The following is a 20464-nucleotide window of genomic DNA, read 5'->3' on the forward strand; positions in this document are numbered from 1 at the left end:
CTATATAAAATAAGCTTTTCTTTTTAAATTTTATCATAAAAGAAGATACTATATGAACCTTTCTGATTCAGAAATGTTAACCATTGTAGTTATTGTCATTTTTTCATATGCTTAGTTAATGAATAGAAAAAAAAATATTTAAAAAAAAAATAGCTAATGAAATGAAATGCACGTGAACTTTTGTTCATTTAATATTTCATTCCATGTGATGAAAAAAATGTTGTATTTTGACATAGGGCCAAAAAACAGAAATAGAAGAAATGAAAAATGAACTGAAAAGCGTTACTTCTACAATCAAGGTTTGTTCTGAAATATATATGTTTTGCTAAATATAACCACCTATAAAGTGTGTTAAAGTGGAAATATTATTATCATCATCATCAGAACTTCATGGAATCAAAAGATCGTTATAGGAAGCCATGCTGTCACACATAAAGCTCATCAAACTGTGTCTTAAACTCATTTACTGTTTCTGCACTCACCAAACTTTCAGACAGTACATTCTGCTTGCTAACACATTTTTAATTGTTATTATTATCTCAGACCTCCCTGGAGTTAAAGATTCATCATTGAAGGTCTCCACATACAGCTTATCAAATTCTCTGCAGATGCTATGCTATCAAGCAGTTCATTCCAATCATTCAGATTCCATGCAAAAAATCTGCTTCTCACTACTTTGCTCACATCCTCCTTATACAGTTTACAGGGATGACCTCTTGTTCTCCTCCCTCCCATTTTTCATGATTTATTAAAAATCTCTTCCACATTAATCTTCTAGGAATGCCTTAATGTCATATATGTCTCTATTATATCACCCATCTCTTATCCACTAGACTTTGTAAATTGCATCTTTTCAACCTTTCTTCATACTAAACATTCCAAAAACTAAAAACCAGATTAGTCAATTGCCCCTGGACTCTATTGGAAAGAGATATGGAAAATATCTCTTCATCCATTTGACAATCAAGAACTTGAATGTCCTTACTTCTACAAGTCAGTGTCTATCACATTATTGTCAGAATTCATTGTGCTATCCTCACAGTTTAGAAGTGTATCCTCTAATCCCTATTCATTGTTATTCCCTGATCCCTTATTTCGTTAATTATATCTCCATCAAATCTGTACTCGTCATCCTATCTTTATTTTCCATATTTTAAAACTTTACACTTTCAACGTTGAACTGTAATCCCCACTATTCATGATATTATCTGTATATTAATATCTCATGAATATACTGATAAAAGAGCAACATCCCTAAAACAGACCACATGAACTCACACCACTAGTGACTTTCCTCTTCTGGGATATGGCTAATATATCAGATAGATGTTCTCCAATCCATTGCATTAATTTAATATCTAACTCCATCTGCTCTGGTTTAACTATCAGCTTATAATGTGACAATCCGTTGAGAAATGCCTTTGCATTTCTCAAAGAAATGTAAAGTGAAAAAGTCTTCTCATGTGAAAAGCCTTTGCAAAATCTAAGTATACTACTGTACATTCATCTGTGTTGTCCAATGCACCTGTCACTTTATTGTTATAAGCAAGTAGATACTAAAACATTACCTTCTTTTAGCAGATCTGTATTGTCCATCGGATAGAATACCACTACTGTCAACCCAATCTGGATCCTGGTTATCACTAACCTCTCCAATACTGTAACCACAACACCTGACACAGAGATTCGCCTATGACTTGAAGCTTGAGTTCTGCCACCTCTGTTATAAAGCAGTTGACATTTTTCGCTTTAATTTAAGATCCCACTCAACTAATCAATTGTTAAAAATGTCATTAGTCATCCAAGCATTTGCGCTAAAACAGTAGTTAACAGGCAAACTTTTGATACCTTTAAAATACCAAGGATTTTTACTTTCCCAATCACTAGGAGCTCTCTTTTCTCACCTTTCATATTAACACAAGAAAGAATTATCAAAGGATTTGAAGAATTAAATCCTTTATTACTTTCATTTTTAAACAAATAAGTATGCTCAGGCATTGCACAAAAATAGAGTCCTGTTTCGTCTGCATTATAAATATCCTTGGGAGAATATTCAGCAGTTATTTTTGGTGACTCAGTCTTAATCCACATATCAGCTGATAAAAAGTCAGCACTTTTTTCTTCACCATGAATATGCTTGTACAATATTTTCTCACTTTTTCCACCTATTCCAACAGTTGTGGTGAAATTTTGTTTGCCCATTGTTTTTACAAGTTCTTCTGCTTTTGATGCATCAAAGGCCTATTAATCGAAGCATTGTTTTCACAAACATTACTAAACCAAATTTTTAATGCTGATTCAACTTGAGTATCCTTACCAGATCAGGGCTCTCTTCCAATCCATGTTCTCATTAGTAAGAGCTGAAGTTTCAATGTTTGATCTGTTTTTTAAGATCTTACACAAGAGTGGTTGTGAAATTTTTAAATGTACAGCCGCACTATGCTGACTCATTTTGGGCAATTTATCATAGCATTCCAAAATTCTTTGCTTTTCTTGAAAAGATAAATCTTGAAGTTTTTTACTTCTGCCATAAGGGCTGTTTTAATGAACACTTAAAGTCAAATTCACTTACTGAAAGCGAGCACGAAAATAAACTCGAAAAATCACAATTACACTGTATTTATACCCCCCCCTGCATTTGCCTGGAAGATTAAAAAAGATTAGGATTATCCACCTGCCTGGAAGATATAAGATTAAAGGAAGATTAACAAAAAGTCAGATTTCGACAAATGTTCTTTGTCACGTTTTCTCCTGATTAACACTTATTTCTTAGAATTCTGAGACGAAAAAAGGCTAAACATTTGAGGATTTGATAATAATAATAATAACTGAAACTTTGAATATAATAGATGGATTACTTTTAATTCATTTTAAATGGTGTGTTTTGTAACCGATCAATTCTGATAACAATAGCCGATTGATAATATTTTATCTGCTATCACAATAAGCGGATTCTACTGTGTGTGTGTGTGTAATATTCATCAAAGCTTGATTTGCTTCCTCAGTCTTAAGAAAAGGCTGGTTATATTCCACTAATTCGAGCCCTACCCAAGGGCCTATGAGTTGTGGAAATACTTTCTGAAACTGAAGGCTGTGCCGAACAAACCGGCCTTTTGCTGCCGCCCAATTTTTAATCCATCTAACTCGAGTGCTTCTAGATGTTTTTTCAATGTTTTAGGGATGGCGCCTAAAGCACCTATTATTATGGGAACAACTTTCGTTTTCTTTTGCCAGATTTGTTCAACTTCGATTTGCAAATTGCGATACTTTGTAATTTTTTCATTTTCTTTGTTGTCAATCCGACTATCTCCTGGTATTGATATTTCAATAAACTTAACACACTTGTTTTCACTTTTTTTTTCTTCTTTTTTTTTTTTTTTTCTTTTTTTTTTTTTTTTTTTCCCCAACCACTGTAATATTGGATGTATTACATTCCAAGCTTTTGTCAGTCTGGATTTTGAAATCCAGACTGACAAAAGTATTTTAGAAGAGTATTTTAGCTTTTTCATTCTCAACCATATATATATATTTTACTATTATTACTATTACTATTATTACGGGCAACTCCAGGGAGTCATTAGACTCATCGAGGGAGGCCCCAAATCATATTCATCACAACTATCTGACATTCATATAGTATCTATCATACCTCGCCTTAAACTCATTCACTGTCACAGCATCCACTACAGACTCAGGGAGCGCATTCCACTCATTCACTACTCTAAAAGTAAAGAACCCAGCTCTAACACCTTTACTAACCACACTTTTGCCCAGTTTCCATGGATGTCCCCTAGTCCTCCCACAACCAGCCCTGTTCTCAAAAATATCTTCTGAATTAATTTTATAGAAACCTTTCAGTAATTTGAATGTCTCAATCATATCTCCCCTCCTCCGCCTATCAACCAATTTTTGCAACCCACAAATCCTCAACCTATTCTCATACGGTTCATTCCACAGACCTGCTATCATCTTGGTCACTCGCCTCTGGATCCTCTCCACCTCCTCCCCATCAAGAAGAAACCTAGGTGACCAAATCTGAGCACAGTAGTCTAGATGGGGTCTTATCAAGGCTCGATAGAGAGGAACAATAACCTGCTTGTCTCTGCTTGTCAACGTATTCTTCAGCAACCAAGTGATTTGATGAGCCATTTTGGTCACTTTTGCAATGTGTCCCCTAAATTTCAATTCCTTATCCACCAACACTCCTAAATCTCGTGCCTCATCAATTTCCTGGAGCTGGGTTCCTCCTAAATATGGTGATATATATGAACTATATAATATATATATATATATTTTTTTTTTCAATTGTTGCAGGAAACAGTGGAAGATATACTTAGTGTTTAGCGAACACTAAGTATATCTTCCATTTCTCTGTATATTTCCTTAGACTCAACTACACTCTCCCCCTCACAGCCCACACCATCCCATTCCTATTTAATCATCTCCAAATCCACTACTGCTTCCAACATTCACTCTCCTTATGCCATGTTCCCCTGTCTACCTTGTCTCCCTTTGCCATTTCTGTGTCCCCTTCCTTGTATTCCTATTCTCTCATCATCTCTCATATTACTATTTCCATTAACAAGTGCGTCAGTCTCATTCGTTACACTTCTTATGGTCTTTCACTTCACCTCTTACTTCCTTTGTTCTCCCTGCTCATATCACGCATTGCACATTCTTCAATCAACAATCTCCAGTTAACTCACACCGAACCTATTCATATTCAGTCTTCAGTTTTTGTGGAAATCTATACTTTTCTCAGATGCATGTCACACATTTACAAACTGCACTCCCTTCTGGTCACACAGCTCTGCCAGCATGTCAATTCATGATTCTTGCTCCCCATCTCATCGCATCATTGTCATATCTTAACAACACAATCACAACCTTTCCTACACCACTGCTGCTTTTCATTCTCCTCAGCAACCTCCTGATATCCATCCTTACATTCTCCCTATTCTCAACCAAATCATAATCACTGCAGTGTTTCTTATGGAGATAGATTGAGGATTTGTGTACTGCAGAAGTTGGTTAATGGGTGAAAAAGAGGAGATATGATAGAAACATTTAAGTTACTTAAAAGGTTTTATAGGGTTAATGCAGGGGAAATGTTTCACCACTTGGCTAGAAGTGGAAGTTGAATAAAAGTGTGGTTAGTTGGGGTGTGAGGGCTATATTTTTTGCTTGGTGAGTTGTGAATGAGTGGAATGGGTTGTCAGAGTCAGTTGTGAGTGCTTTATCTGTTAATGGGTTTGAGGAGAGGTATGACAGATTGTATTGATAGATTGGGTCTTGTGATGAGTCTTTACACTCTATGGAGGTGCCCATACAATAATAACAATGTACCGTAGATGTCTGCTCTCTCTCCCTTGGCAACCCTGACCACAATCTTATTCAAGTCTGCTTCTCTACAGTTCATCCTCTGCCCTGCCAGTCTCAGCCTTGTACCCTATGGCACTATAATTGTGCCAGCTGAGTTACCTGCACTAAACCAGTAACCAAAATAATCCTCACTGGAATGAGAGCCTTTATTCCCAATTCAACTGTAAACCCTCAACCTGCATCCATGTCCTGGTTCTCAAAAAAATGTGCCTCTGCTGTCTATGATAAAAATGCAGCTTATGTTCAGTGGCTTAAATTAAAAACTCCAGCTTCTCATTCATCTAACACAAGAGCTCAAAACATGTAAAAGTTATGAACAATTCCAAAGCAGGCTTTGTAAGAAGGAAATGCAATAAACTTGCCTCCTGCTCAACCTGGTCCCTAAGATTGTTAGGAATACCTTCTGTCCTTCCATGTTGCCACTGCTTTCATTCAAATGGTACTATGGTAACCTCATTCAAGGAAAAGGTGGATGGCATCATTAATTTTTTTTCTCCTACTCCTGCCTGAACAATCAAAGCAAATCACCTCCTACAAACTGCCTACTGCATGCTTTCTGTGAACTTTCACTAAAAGGACATCAGAAAACCCTCATTAATCTTGATACTAATAAAGCTCCTGGTCCATGTGGCGTTCCTCCGGTTGTGCTCCAGAACTGATGCATCCTGTATCATCTATATAAAATTTCATATTCTACTTGCATCTCCCCCAACAACATGGAAGCAAACCCACATTCAGCCTGTAACCAAAAAAAAGGGAGACAAAAGTCAGCCATCCTAACTATCATTGCAGTGCTCTCACCTCAGTACTTTCAAAAGTGATGGAGAAAGTTAACAATCAGCTTCTTCATTACCTGGTGACACATCAGTTAATTAGCGATCACCAATATGGATTCCATACATTACATTACATTACATTAGCCAGGTGCTATCAGCCCGGGGGGAACTTTTGGCCTCAAGCACCATACGTCTCCACTGGGCACGGTCCTCTGCAACTGTCCATCGCGTTCTGGTCTCCAGCCTGCAGGTCTTCCTTCTCCTGATCCTCCCATCTGTTTCTCGGTCTCCCTAATCGGAGTCGGGCCTCCCACGCTTGTCTCACGGTCCTTTCAGGGTCCATATGGTACAGGTGCCCCAGCCACTAAAGACGCCGGGCTCACAGCTCATTGGACCACCTCCTCCAGACTCCGTCTGCCATGACCCCTCCATAGATACATTGTAGCATCTTGTTCTCAAATACTCTCAGGTGCTGAAGCATGGACTCTCACAGTGAGACAAGCCGATCTTGTATAGTCCCACCTTTGTAGTCCAAGACAGCAAGCGAGAGGCAAAAAGGGGATGCACCTGATGATAGGCCACATCCGCAGCATTTACCCGACTCTGGACATCAGCCTCTTTGTTGTCTTCAGTCACGAAAGAACCTAAGTACCTAAATACCTTCACCCTCTCAAACTGTGCAGCTCCCTCTGGATCTTGAGCAGCATGGCGACTCATAAAAAGGTATTTTGTCTTCTCGGCATTTATTTTCAGGCCAACTTCTTCTGCAGCTTCTTCAATAGCAGTAACCAATGCCACCGCATCGTCCCGTTGATGCGCCATAACGTTCAGGTCGTCAGCGTGGCCAAGAATCCTAACTTGCACCCCCATGTTGACTCCACCTGCCACTTGCTGTGTGTTTCTAATTACTTTTTCCAACACTAGATTGAAGAGAATCGGAGAAAGCCCAACACTCTGCTTCACACCGGTCTGTACTTGAAACGGGTCCGAAAGGTCACCTTCTACTTTCACTCTTGCTCTCGAACCAGCTATGCACACCTGCACCATTTTTCGGAGTTTTCGAGGAATTCCCAACTCTTCTAACACCTGCTATATTTTTGGGTGTATCATTAAGTCATAGGCTTTAGAAAAAAATCTATGAAAATATTATGAACTTCCTGGTTATATTCCCAGCACTTTTCAAAAACTTGGCGCAGCGTGAAGAGTTGGTGTATTGTAGAACGGCTCCTCCTGAAACCCGTCTGGTAGTCACCAAGGCACTCTTCTGCATATGGTGTGAGGCACATTAGCATGATGTTAGACAGCACCTTGTAGCCATTCGACAGCAGTGAGATGCCCCTATAGTTGCTGCATTGAGTCTTATCTCCTTTCTTATATATTGGGGTGATCAGCGACTCCTTCCAATCGTCCGGCAGCTGTTCTTGCATTTTAAAGCAAGGATATGTCTTGCTTTAGTAATTTGCTTGCTTTTTATAATAAAGTGACAATGGAGTTATATAAATGATATGGCTACTTAGTGATATTTCTAGAGTTCGCAAAGAGATTTTACAGGATTCCACATGAAACTCTGTTGCATGAATTGGTGCAAATTGGGATGGCCCTCTAATCCAAATCACAAATGGTGATTTGGATTAGAGGGTCATCCCAGTTTGCTGATACACGGATATTAGAGTGTGGTTTATGGAGCAATTGCGTCCAGAAGAAGGCAGGTGAACAGTGATATACCACGAGGTGTTGAAAATTTTCCCCACTTAGTTATAAATTAAATTAAAGATGCTTACAAATTATATTATTGTTTCATTCTTTATCCAAGTCTAAGCAAACAGAGTTTGAGCATGAAATAACTTTACCACTAAGCTACTTGTGTACAGAAGCTAATGACCCCACATTTATCTATGCTCTAAGGGCACATTATTTTTTTTAGCATATGACCTTCATGAAGCCTCATTGTAGAAGGTGCTCACTCTCACATATGATACTCATCAAACCATGTTTTAAACTCATCATTATTTCTTCATCTGCCAAACACTTATCGTTGCCTTCCACTTGCCAGCTATGTTCCATGCTTGTCTTACTCCTTTGTCATACTACGCTATGAAAAAGCTCTTCATCTAGGGAAAACCCTTCACCAGTGTGTGTGTATTTTCCCTCAACCTTATGGTTGGTGGGGTAGCCATATGCTACTTTTACTAGGGAATATTAATTAAAGTACGAGGTTTCCTGTTTCCTTTCTTACCCTACCGTAAATATTTTATGTCTGTAGATGTATCTGTTCACGGGTTTATCTGTTTTGAGGAATGAAAAACCTGAGTTTCCAGAAGGGAAACATCTCTGTATGAGACTGGTTAACTCACCTTTAATCAAAAAAAAAGATCTGATAAGAGTTCCTTATGTCATGGACAGGAATCAAGCCCAGGTCTTTTCACCAAAGGATATATATATGGCTGAGCTATGGAGACTCCCCTTCACTAATATATGACATAAATATATCACACTTCCTTCTCATGTCTACAGGGGGCATTCCCCAACTCAATCTATCCTCATAGGGATCATTATTGCACAAGTCACTGACCATCTTGGTCACTCGCCTCTGTATTCTCTCCAATATATAAAATATAAAATAAAATGTATGTAACATAAATATATAATATAAATATCATTAGGTGGCAAAATATCTAGGAGGTGACTGAAAAATCTGTCTGGAATAATTATTGTGAAAAATCATTTCAATAGTTTCAATTCAGAATAGTTGAAAGCAAGTCTTAATACTAAGATAAACTGGAATTCCAGAAGTCATATACCAGAAGGTAGGTGTGTGTGTGTGTGTGTGTGTGTGTGTGTGTGTGTGTGGTAGAACTAGTATTAAATTTTTGGATTGGATGAGTATCAGAAAGTTGTGTACGGAATACAGTGTAGAGGTTCAGGAGGTATCTCAAAATGAGCGGTGAGTGTTGTATTGTGGCATGCCACAATGTGACAAATAGATGTAATATACAGTTCACCCTTGAAGTACATGTGTTTGAACTGGAACTGTGCGGATCCACTTCTACATATTTTTTTTATGAATAAATAGATTGGAAAATATTTGGGAGATTTGTGATGATTCAAAAAAAACCTTGCAGACAAACCACCTAGCTTAGAAATATTGAAAAAATTAAGAAAAAGTTAGGTATGTCATGAATGCATAAAATATATGTAGATACTAGTTTATTTTATCATTGACAACCATAAGGTATACACAAATCTACTATGAAAAGTTAAAACATATCAAAACTTACACACAAACACTTACAGAAAGTACATGGCCACTTGCAGTCAAGAGAAATGTAAACAGACATAAAGATGCAGTGTTAAATCATAACTGCATAAAATTAACTGTTATTAATTAGTTAAATTAATTAGTTAACATAAAATAAAAATTTTATAACTGCTCATTCATTAATGTTTAGGCTAGGCTACCACGAAGCAATCGTATCAATTGCACTAGGCTACCATAAAGCAATCATGTTGTTGCTTCTTTGTTATCAGTGTGTAAATCATTATGAACCACCACCCAACACAAAAACTAGAGGTCATTAATACACTTAAAAACAGGGCTTTGAAGATTTGCTCCAATGAACAAGCACTTAAAGATGAATTAAAAGTTATCAACATTACCATCCTAAAAAATAGTTACAGCCAAAATACTATCAACAAAATTCTGTTCAAGACCTCATTTAAAAACAAAAATAAACAAGACTAAATAAAACTGTAACCATTCCCTACATTAAAGGGATATCAGAAAAATAAACAGAATAGGACAAATTCTTATCAAAAATACAGCCTTAAAATCACCTTTAAACCTCCTGCAAAATTAAAGAACTTACTCAACTCATCCAAGGATCCACTGGCCCGCCCTGGAGTATACCATATTCATTGCACCTGTAATTTGCCCTATATAGGAGAAACAGGCTGCACAATTCCTGTCAGAAAAAAAAAAAGGGACATAAATGACACATTAAATATAATAACTGTGGTCAAGCTGGTCTTTCTGATCATGCCCTGAACACTTTACATAGAATTGGTTGGAAAAGCACCTCTTGTTTACATCACACCAAAACATGGTACGAATGTAAATTTAAGGAGGCCTGAGAGATTCTTATCAATCACCCTAATCTTAACAATAATGATGATCTAAAAATCCCAAGTATATGGAACGCACATATTCTATCCACTTAACTCTCTAAGAGTTAATTTTAAATAGAACCATAGGTAATCCAGGATCCTAAACCTAATATAACAATTGTCATGTTAAATTAGGACATCATTTCCACTGTAACAAAACTATCTATATGAAAGAATGTTTTTCTGATGTTGCCTTAAATAGAATATGGCTTTGATGTAGTTAATTTATTTTATTTCATTTATTTATTGTAATTTTATTTTATTTTCATTAGAGGTCAAGCCAGTAGAATAACCGCTGATCAAATCATTGTCTCTTCAGTATACTATGTGAAATGTAATTTAACTTGTCTCTGTATATACTTGTATATACTGTATATGTGTATACTCCAGATGATAACCTTAACTTAATATGAAGGTCAAAACGTCAGGAAATTAAAATAATTATTTAAAACATGGTTGTGGAGTCCATAATTTGTGTAAAATGAATGCTGATCACCTTGTAACAGTAAAGGAAAGGAGGAAAAAAGTTAGGGTGAGGTATCTTCACAACTGTTAAATTGCCTTTCATACTTAGGACATCCACACATGGATTTTTTATTTAAGTTTTTGATAAAATTAACAATCATCATTCTGAATCCTTATTAAGTTCTTTTTTTAAAGTATTTCAATCATTGTTTCTTTATGGAGGCTTTAGAATTGTGAATCAAAGAGCAAAGGAAATCCACAGAAGAATGAACAAGTTTATCCAAGTTTTAAAGTAGGATAAAGCTTTGTTAATACCTTATAACCATTAATGTCAGTAAGATGTGAAAACTAGTAGTATAGCTACTATTACTTAACAAGGAGCTCTATCTATTAGGAGTGAATAGATATAATCAGAATAGTAGCTGATAATTTATAATGACTCTATATTATTTTCGACCATCTAATGAATGTAAGAAATGAACATAAACTGGGTTGTATATTGGCCGAAGGATTTTAATAATTGATACTAAGTAAAAAAACCAACAAGTTTCACCAGCTTAACTGTCTGGCTTCGTCAGGGTGTATAAAAGAGATACAAAACAACTTAAACTGTTCGTGAAGGAATGAACCGAATACAATTGTATTTTTTACAAGTACAAAAGACCGCATACATCAAATGCATTGAGCGTGTATGATATCAACTGTTGTTATGCAGGAACGTTCTGTAATTACAGCGAAATTTAGAATGGATCAGTTTCTAAAAAGATTGCTGCACTCCTCAAGCCACATGAAATACGACTGACTTTTAAACCTTTAAACACTATCCACCACTTTTTAAGATCTCTGAAAAACAGTTATGCCTTCTTCAAATATGCTGGTGTCAATAACATCCCCTGTTCATGTGGATTAAATTACATTGGTCAGACCTCAAGAAGTTTGGAAATAAGAAAAAGAGAACACATCAGAGATGTAAACAACAACAGAGAAGACAACTCTGGTTTATCCCTTCATTTCTCAAGGACAAACCATACCATCGAATGGGACAAAAGCTCCATGCCTTATTTAGAAGAAGATTTCCGCTCCCGAAACATAAAAGAAGCTATAGCAGTCATCCGTTCTAAACGCAACCTCAATAGAAATCAAGGTTTCATTATAGCTGATATTTGGAAGACCCTCATAAGATCATTAAGCATGCCAGAGTTAAATTTCACTGTTAATTACTAAATATTAACGTTCTTGCATAACAACAGTTGATATCATACACGTTCCATGCATTTGATGTATACAGTCTTCTGTATTTGTAAAAAATACAATTGTATTCGGTTCATTCCTTCACGAACAGTTTAAGTTGTTTTGTATCTCTTTTATACACCCTGACGAAGCCAGACAGCTAAGTTGGTGAAACTTGTTGATGTTTTTTTACTTAGTATCAATTATTAAAATCCTTTGGCCAATATACAACCCAGTTTATGTTAATTTCTTGCAGCTGATAATTTAATAATCATAATTGCATTAAGTAAGCTCTTTAGTTTTTTTTAATCACTATCACCATATTCCTGATATGTATTCTGATGTCAAATTGGTTATCCACCTCTGTGCCCTCTCCACAGTATTACATGATAAGTTTAAATTGTTGATATCTTCGTGTTGATAATTTCCTATGAATTAGTTTATTATCTGTTATGATTCTTGTGTCGTCAGATCTTATATTTTTGTCATCTGAGGCACTTCTTACTGTTGGAAGTTTTTCCACTTGGCTATACTATAAATTAAAGATTCCAAGAAAAGTATATTCTTGATTTAATCCTTTATCCAAGTGTAACAAAGTTTGTGCCTGAAGTAACTTCAGGACTGGGCAACTCGCATATAGAGGCTAATGACTTCACATCACTTGTCTTCCAAGCATATATCCTTATGGACATGTTTAATTATATGCATTTCCCATAATAATGCATAGTATTATAAATGTCCATAAGGATATGTGCTTTGCATTATGGAATACTAAGGCAAGTGATGTGAAGTCATTAATCTCTATATATGAGTTGGCCACTCCTGAAGTTACTTCATGTGCAAACTTTGTTTGCTTACACCACTTCCTGCATTACTCCATCTAGATCTTAGTCTTCCTCTGGGTCTTTTCCTGCAGTCCTAACGTGAAACAATTCCCTAACCTTTTCTCTCTCATTCTGTTTAAGTGAACTATTAACCTTCAATCAGCTTGGCTTATGCACTTCTGAATAGTATGTCAAGTTCATGGTAATAATTTCATTTTTAATATAATTCTTCCATTGATGGCTAAATTTATATGATCCCATAACGTATCTCAGAACTTTCATTTCTGTGATCTCTAGTCTGATAATTTCTAATATAGCTCTCAGATGCATAAATTAAAATTGGTGCACTTTTCTTGTATACAGCAAATTCTTCAGCCTAAACAGCTGAAATATTTTACTTCTTCTATATAGCTGATGTTTTCCATATTCATGCCTATCTTCAAAGTCTTTCTTTTAATGCTGGTTTTATTATCAGTATTATTATTCCATACTTCTCTGGAGTCATAAGACTCATCATAAGAAATCCATCTTAGATAACACAAAGTATCATACAACTCCTTTAAATCCATTCTCTACTTTGTTAGGAATGAATTCCATAGTCCAACTACACTCCATGCTAAAAAGTGACTTTTCACAGCTTCCTGAAATGGCCTCTTGTCCTTAGCCCTCCCAGTTCTACTATATGAAAAATCTCCCTGTGTCAATTCTATACTGTAAATACCTTTTAAAAGTTTAAATGTGTCAATTATGTCACTCCTTCATCTTCTTTTCACCAAACTCTATACTCATAACTGACATTACAGAATACTGATATCAAGTTGGTTATCCACCTCTATTCCCTCTCCAGAGTTAATTTATCCTATTCAAATCTTGGTGACCAGATCTTTGAACAGTAGTCCAGATGCAGCCTGATTAGGGCTGTATACAATGGTATCAGCAGTCTTTTATCTCTGGTCAAAATCAGTACTGCAGAAATCATCTGGGTTGCCTTCACTACCTTTTCAGTATCTACCCTAAACTTCAAATTTTTATCAGTATTTACCCAACATCTCTTGCCTCATCAACTTCATCCAGCAGCAGTTTGACAATAGTATATGCAGCCACCCATCTGTGAATCACAAATTTCAACAGCTTACATTTAGCTGCATTAACTGAAACCCCCATTCATTTGCCAACCCTTCCAGCTTATTCAGATCCTCTTGAAGAACAAACATTAGCACTATTACTATTAATCCTCCCAAGCTTCACATCATCTGCAAATAACTGAATAAATATCTCTGTGCAACCCAGTGACAATATCATTGACATAAAGGTTAAAAAGCAAAGTGTCCAGTACTGATCCCTATGGAACCCTACATGTGACTGCTAGTTTGGTGTTTTGACTAACTTCTCTCTTATTCTGCATAAATTTATTCAGCTAGCTACTCACCCTACCAGCTTTGCTTATTCTGTTGTCCATTTCCAGATTTAACTTGCAATCATCACTAAAAACTGTGCCTTCATCTTCTCTTCTTCTGGTACTGTTTCTTCAACTGCATCTTCTTTCGCCTTCATTACTCTTTTCACTCTTAAATTCGAGTTTTTTTCTTTCTCCACACTTTTAAGTTTCTCTTCTAACACTGTTCTGTACCTTCTTCCTATTTCTGCTTCACTTATTCGTCTTCTATTCTGATGTTGGGGTTTATATTTCTTTTTTTAATTTCAACTTGATGTTTGGACCATAGTTTAGTGATTTTGCAAAGAAAATAATGTTGGAGATAATAAGGGATACATCAGAACAAATAGAAGAGCAATATAGAAGAAAGTGTAATGAGGTGAAAAAAAGCAGTCAGAATGGATAAAATGAAATGGTTAAAAGCCCAATGCAAACAATATAGAACAGTACTATGGAGAGCATAAAACAAGGGAGGTATACAAAATTATCAGAACCATTAATAGAAAGTGGCAACCAAAACAGACCATAATTAAAGATGAAAAAAGGCAAAGTATTGATGAATAAAGAAAAAATTGTACAGCGGTGGACAAGATACTGTAGTGAGTTATATGAAGAAAAACTAGATTCAGATAGCGTTGGGAAACTGACTGAAGAATTGAAGCAGATATCACCACCAGTTAATGAGCATGATATGGACATTTTAAGAGGAGAGGTAGAAAAAGCTATAGGATGGCTAAAACACAACAAGAGTCTTGGTAACGATAACATTACTAGAGAAATTATTAAATATGGTGGTGAAAGAATGGTTACTGAAATGCACCAACTATGTAATACGGTATGGAAAGAAGGGAAAATGCCAGAGGAGTGGGTGAAATCAATATTAGTAACATTATACAAGAAAGGAAATAAGCTAGAATGTAAAAATTATAGAACAATTGCCTTGATAAATCACCTTGGTAAAGTGATGATGATCATATTGACAAAAAGATTGAGAACACAATTGGAAGCATACCTTGCAGATGAGCAAGCAGGGTTTAGGAAGGATAGAACTACAATTCAACAGATTTTGACAATGAGGTTAATAGCAGAGAAAACTAGGAGAAAAAACAAAAACATATATACTTGCTTTATTGATTTTCAGAAAGCATTTGACATTATTGACCAGAAAGTGACATTAGCAGTTCTGGAATCCTATGGAATTGATAAAAAAACTAATAGGTATATTAAAAGATGTTTATCAAAATGCAGTTGCAGCAGTTAGAATAGGTGATGATTTGGGGAAATGGTTTAAAACAAGCAGAGGTACTAGACAGGGAGACCCAATATCACCAAGCATTTTCATCCCACATTTAGAAAGAGCAGTGGATAAACTGAAGGAAGATGCCAAAGGAATATCTGTACACGGAATGAGAATTAACAATCTGAGATTTGCAGATGACATTGTTATTATTGAAGAAGACGAAAGAGAACTACAAAAACACTGAAACTGTTAAATGGGGAAGGGAAGAGATTTGGACTTGTTATGAACTTGGAAAAAACAAAGACACTGGTATTTCATTAGAAGAACATGAAACAAAAGATACAAGTGGATGGAACTGATATAGAAAATGTAGAACAATTCACATATTTGGGAAGTAAACTGACATATGACTTGGACTGTAAAAAAGAACAGGATTGCAAAGGGAAGAACAAACCATGGATAACATCTGGAAAAGTAAAGTGATCAGCCTGCAAACAAAACTAAGAGTACTGGAAACATGCATTTTCAGCGGTGTACTGTATGGATCTGAAACGTGGGTAATAAATAAGGAATTAAAAAAAAAAGAATTTTGGCATTTGAAAGAACTTGTTACAGGAAGATTCTAAGAATAGGATGGGTACAGAAAATCACCAATAATATATCTTCTGAAGAGCTGCTCTATCAGAAGATATATCCAAAACAGAATCTAATTCAGAAGATTATAAAAAGGAAGCTGCAATTATTTGGACACATCTGTAGAATGAGTGAGGACCAGAAGATAAAGACATTTATGTTTGGTATTTTGGATGGTTTAAACAGAAGAGGTAGACCATACAGAGAATGGATAGACGATATAAAAGACTGGTGTAGAATGGGTGTACAAAAACTGCAACACTGTGCACTGGACAAAGAAAGGTGGAAGAAGATAGTGAAGCAGGCTTCAGACATCAATGGGCAATGAGCCTATGGGTCGTTATGATGATGATGAAATAATTTTTTTTTTTTTTTTTTTTTTTTTTTTTTTTTTTAAACACTAGAAAGTGCTGCTGCACGCATTTGGATTCCATTGAATTCATGTGCCCTATCTGTACATTATTCCTAGTATTGTTCCCAATTGTACTGACGATGTCTTAAGACACTTAGATCGAAATATTTATGTATTAAAAAACCTATTACTGTGGTTTTACGTGTGTTTATTTTGTCATGAATTCTCCACTGGTTTCTTTATATAATCAATAGAGAAAATGCCACTCTTCTTTGTTCAGAAGGGTGTAGAAGGACTGGCAAGATCTCCCATAGCTGTTAAGAAATTATGTTCTGGTGATATCCTTGTGGACATCATGTCAGCAACATTCAGAGAAATTATTTTGGTAGCAACTTCAGTGGGTGGAATACCTGTCACAGCAACGCCTCATAAAGCACTCAACTCTTGTAGAGGAGTGATATCAGAATGGTATCTCCTTGATGTTCCTGATGAGGAGATATGTTCCGAGCTTAAAGATCACAGAGTGACAAGCGTGAGGCACATCCCGATACTTAGGGATTGTCACCTGTTCCCACCAAGCAGATCATCTTTATTCTGGATATACCTAAGCCTCCATCATCTGTAAAAGTAGTATATCTCAACTGTCTTGTTAGAGCAGACATCCATAATCCATTAAGATGCTTTAAATGGCAGAAATATAGGCATGATCAAACTGCCTGTTGTGGCACTACCGCCTGTGCCTAATGTGGTAGTAAAGAGCATGATAACAAATCTCTTGCTCTGCAAAAAAAAAAAGCTAAATGTGTCAACTGTCAGGTAGACAATTGACGCATTCGTTGACACAAATATTGATATCAAGATTTTATTGCAGAAACAGAAACTTTTCTGTTTCTGTCTACAGGCAACATACTTAAGACCCCACTGAGTACCCTACCTTAAGGAATTTCACTATTGTACACAAAGACAGAACTGAAGGTGGTCCTGCTCTTGGAGGGGTAGCTATCCTAGTCAGCAGTCATACTGCATTCTGTCATGTCCAACTTAACACTGCTCTGGAAGCAGTAGTTGTGCAAAGATAGGAAGGCAAATCTGTGAAAATCCCACAGATTTGCCTATCTGTGGGATTTTCTATTAGAGTATGTTCAACTTATTTACTACTGAGTTAAATGAAATCAGTCTTGATAATGTTATCTTGCAGCTGCCTGAACCCATACCACTTATGGGTGACTTTAAATGGTCACAATACCTCTGTGGGTTAGTGCCAATGCAAATAGATGAGATCATTATTGTGAACGACTCTCAATGATTTGACTTCATCTATTTACGTTGATGACTTTACTGCTCAATTGCAACATTGAAGCAAACATATATGTAAGCACTCACCTTCCTGTTCTTTGGACAATGTCTTCACAGGACCGTATTCCCCCACCCAGATGCCCATATAGAAAATGGACTGGACTGACTGGAACACTTTTTCCCATCTTGCAGAATTTAATACTGATACTGACAATCAAACACCTATCAGTGAAGCAGTTAAATATGTAACAGACTTTACCTCTTCACTGATAGGTGTTACATACAAAATATAAGACTTGTTAAACTGACCATGGATTTTTAATTCGTACATATGTTCATACAATATTGCCTACCGGTTTTGCTAGTAACTGACTAGCTTTCTCAAGGCTTGCACAGCACACAAAAAAATGGTAAATGCAAAAAAGGTTTAAGAATACAAAAAAAAAGTTAGTACCTGTTAGGTAGCTAAGGTAACATGTTCGCGTGACATTTCTACCCAGTATCATGAACACGCGTTACATGCAAACGCTTAATATGATTATTCATGTACTGTAGTTCTGTTGAACTGAGGGAAATAATTATATTTTTTCCAAGTATCGTTCAGTATGGTCCCTTGATTTCTGTTTAGGTTGCTGCCTGTACGTAGCACTACTGCTGCTTCTTTAAATAATCAATTTCTGTAATCTTCGTCTACGTAGGGCATATAGCTGTTATTCTGTGAGTGGTATGAGTATAGAAAATGAGAGAATGGGTGTACAAGAGGAGCAGGGAAACGGGGAGGCTCAGGGGGGACAGGGGTACACAGCGTGAGAAAGGTGGATGCTCCAAGAGGAGGTGAGAGCATGTGTAGGCAGGAAAGGAATGGGATGACCATGGATCAAGAGGAAACAGTTGGAATTGAAAAGGGTTCTAAAATGAAGAAGCAGAAAGTGAAATGGCCCCGGTCTAGCATGGAGAGATCATATCGAGTGAGTGGTATCAATTGGAATATCAGTTGGTATCAAGTGGAACTAGCTGTAGATCCAGAAATGAGCTGTTGTGTTTGTATACCAGTGCTAGAAGTATAAGAAACAAGGCAGATGAAATGGTTGCACTAATTGCGTCTGTTCACCCAAAGATTGTCAGGATAAGTGAGACATGGTTGGAAGAGGATGACATCCTGACAGGAATAGAGATGGAAGGATATGATGTGTTTCGTTGAGGATAGAAGGGGTAAAAAGGGAGGGGGAATGCTATTGATGATAGAGAAAGAGTTATGTCCATACAAAGTAGAGATGCAAGACAGAAATAGTGCCAGTGGTTTTGAGGCAGTATGGTGTGAGATAGAGGTGAATTGAACCAAATACTTGGTTGCATGTTGTTATACACCAGATAATATGAATGGTGGTAATAATGAAATGTATCATCAAATTAGCCAAGCAAATAAAAGGATAATCATTATTGGTGATTTTAATTATGGCAATATAGACTGGAATGATGATATAGCAACTGGAAGTAAAGAAAATTAGTTTCTTGAGTTTTTGAGGGATGACTACCTCAGACAGTATATAATAGAAAGCACATGAGGATTGAGGGTCTTGGATTTGGTCATCTCATCAGAGAATGTAATTATAAATGAGGTGTCAAATCATCCACCAATTGGTGAGAGTGACCATGGGGTATTACCTGGGTGGTTGCCAGCAGTGTGAGGACCTCTGTGAGAAAAGGGTATATGTGGAACTACAAGGGGAGGGGGATTATGAAGAGCTCAGGACAGCTTGCAGGTGTAGCATGGAATGAGGAGTTAGCTGGAAAAGAGATCAGTGCAGCTTGGGGGATTTTCAAAAACTATCTAGCAGATGCAGTGTCTAAATGTATTCCAAGGGTGAGAAGGTTAAATAAGGTAGGTGTGAGATGGATGAATAGAGAGATCAAGCATGCGATACAGAGAAAAGGGGCATTGTGGAGGCAGCATAAGAGAAGTGGAAATAACCAATTTCATGAGGTCTACAAAGACCAGGCAAGGAGGGTGACTTGGTTGGTGAGAGTAGCTAAAGAGAGGTATGAACAGTAGTTAGCTAATGAAGCCAAAAAGAATCCTATGGAGTTCTTTCGAGATGTAGCCAGCAAAAGAAAGAATGATTAGGGAAGGATGACATTGATTGGAGGAAATGGTATAAAGACAGCTGTTGCAGAATGTGTGGTGGAGATATTTAATGAGCAGTTCATAAAGATCTTTCAATCTTGTGAATGTGACTTCATGGAGAGATTGAGAGCAGTTGGTAATGATGAGGAGAGACTGACTGTAAGTGAGCAAGAGGTGTTTGGGGAAGTTGAGTAAACTAGATGTAAATAAGGCTGTGGAACTTTATAATATATCACTGCATATTCTGAAGGAAAGTGCCAGAGAGTTGACACCTGCCTTGGCATATTTTTTTAATATGAGTCTTGCACTTGGTAAAGTTCCTAAGGAGTGGAAGGAGGGCAAGATTGTGCCACTTCATAAAGAAGGTGATTGAACTCAAGCATCAAACTATAGCCCTATCTGTGTGTCAGGTGTTGTGGTTAATGTGTTGGAGAAGCTTGTGAGAACTAGGATCCAGAGTTGGGTAGACAACAATGGTATAATCTTTGATGGACAGCATGGATTTGCTAAAGGGAGATCATGTTTTCCTAATCTACTTACTT

At 36.6% G+C, this 20464-nt stretch overlaps 1 protein-coding gene across 2 annotated transcripts in view; it reads left to right on the forward strand.

The window, feature by feature from the left end:
* The window catches only part of LOC150106015 (uncharacterized), a 387593-nt gene that overhangs the window by 308807 nt on the left and 58322 nt on the right, over positions 1–20464 (forward strand). For both annotated transcript variants that reach the window (XM_090393743.1, XM_090393744.1), the window contains exon 17: positions 237–299. In XM_090393743.1, the coding sequence (XP_090249869.1) occupies positions 237–299 (63 nt within the window). The remainder of the gene's footprint in view (positions 1–236; positions 300–20464) is intronic.

This window comes from Typopeltis vanoorti, chromosome 6 (genome assembly GCF_054136105.1).
Source record: "Typopeltis vanoorti isolate ZY-2024b chromosome 6, IOZ_Tvanoo_1.0, whole genome shotgun sequence".
Lineage (NCBI taxonomy): Eukaryota > Metazoa > Arthropoda > Arachnida > Uropygi > Thelyphonidae > Typopeltis > Typopeltis vanoorti.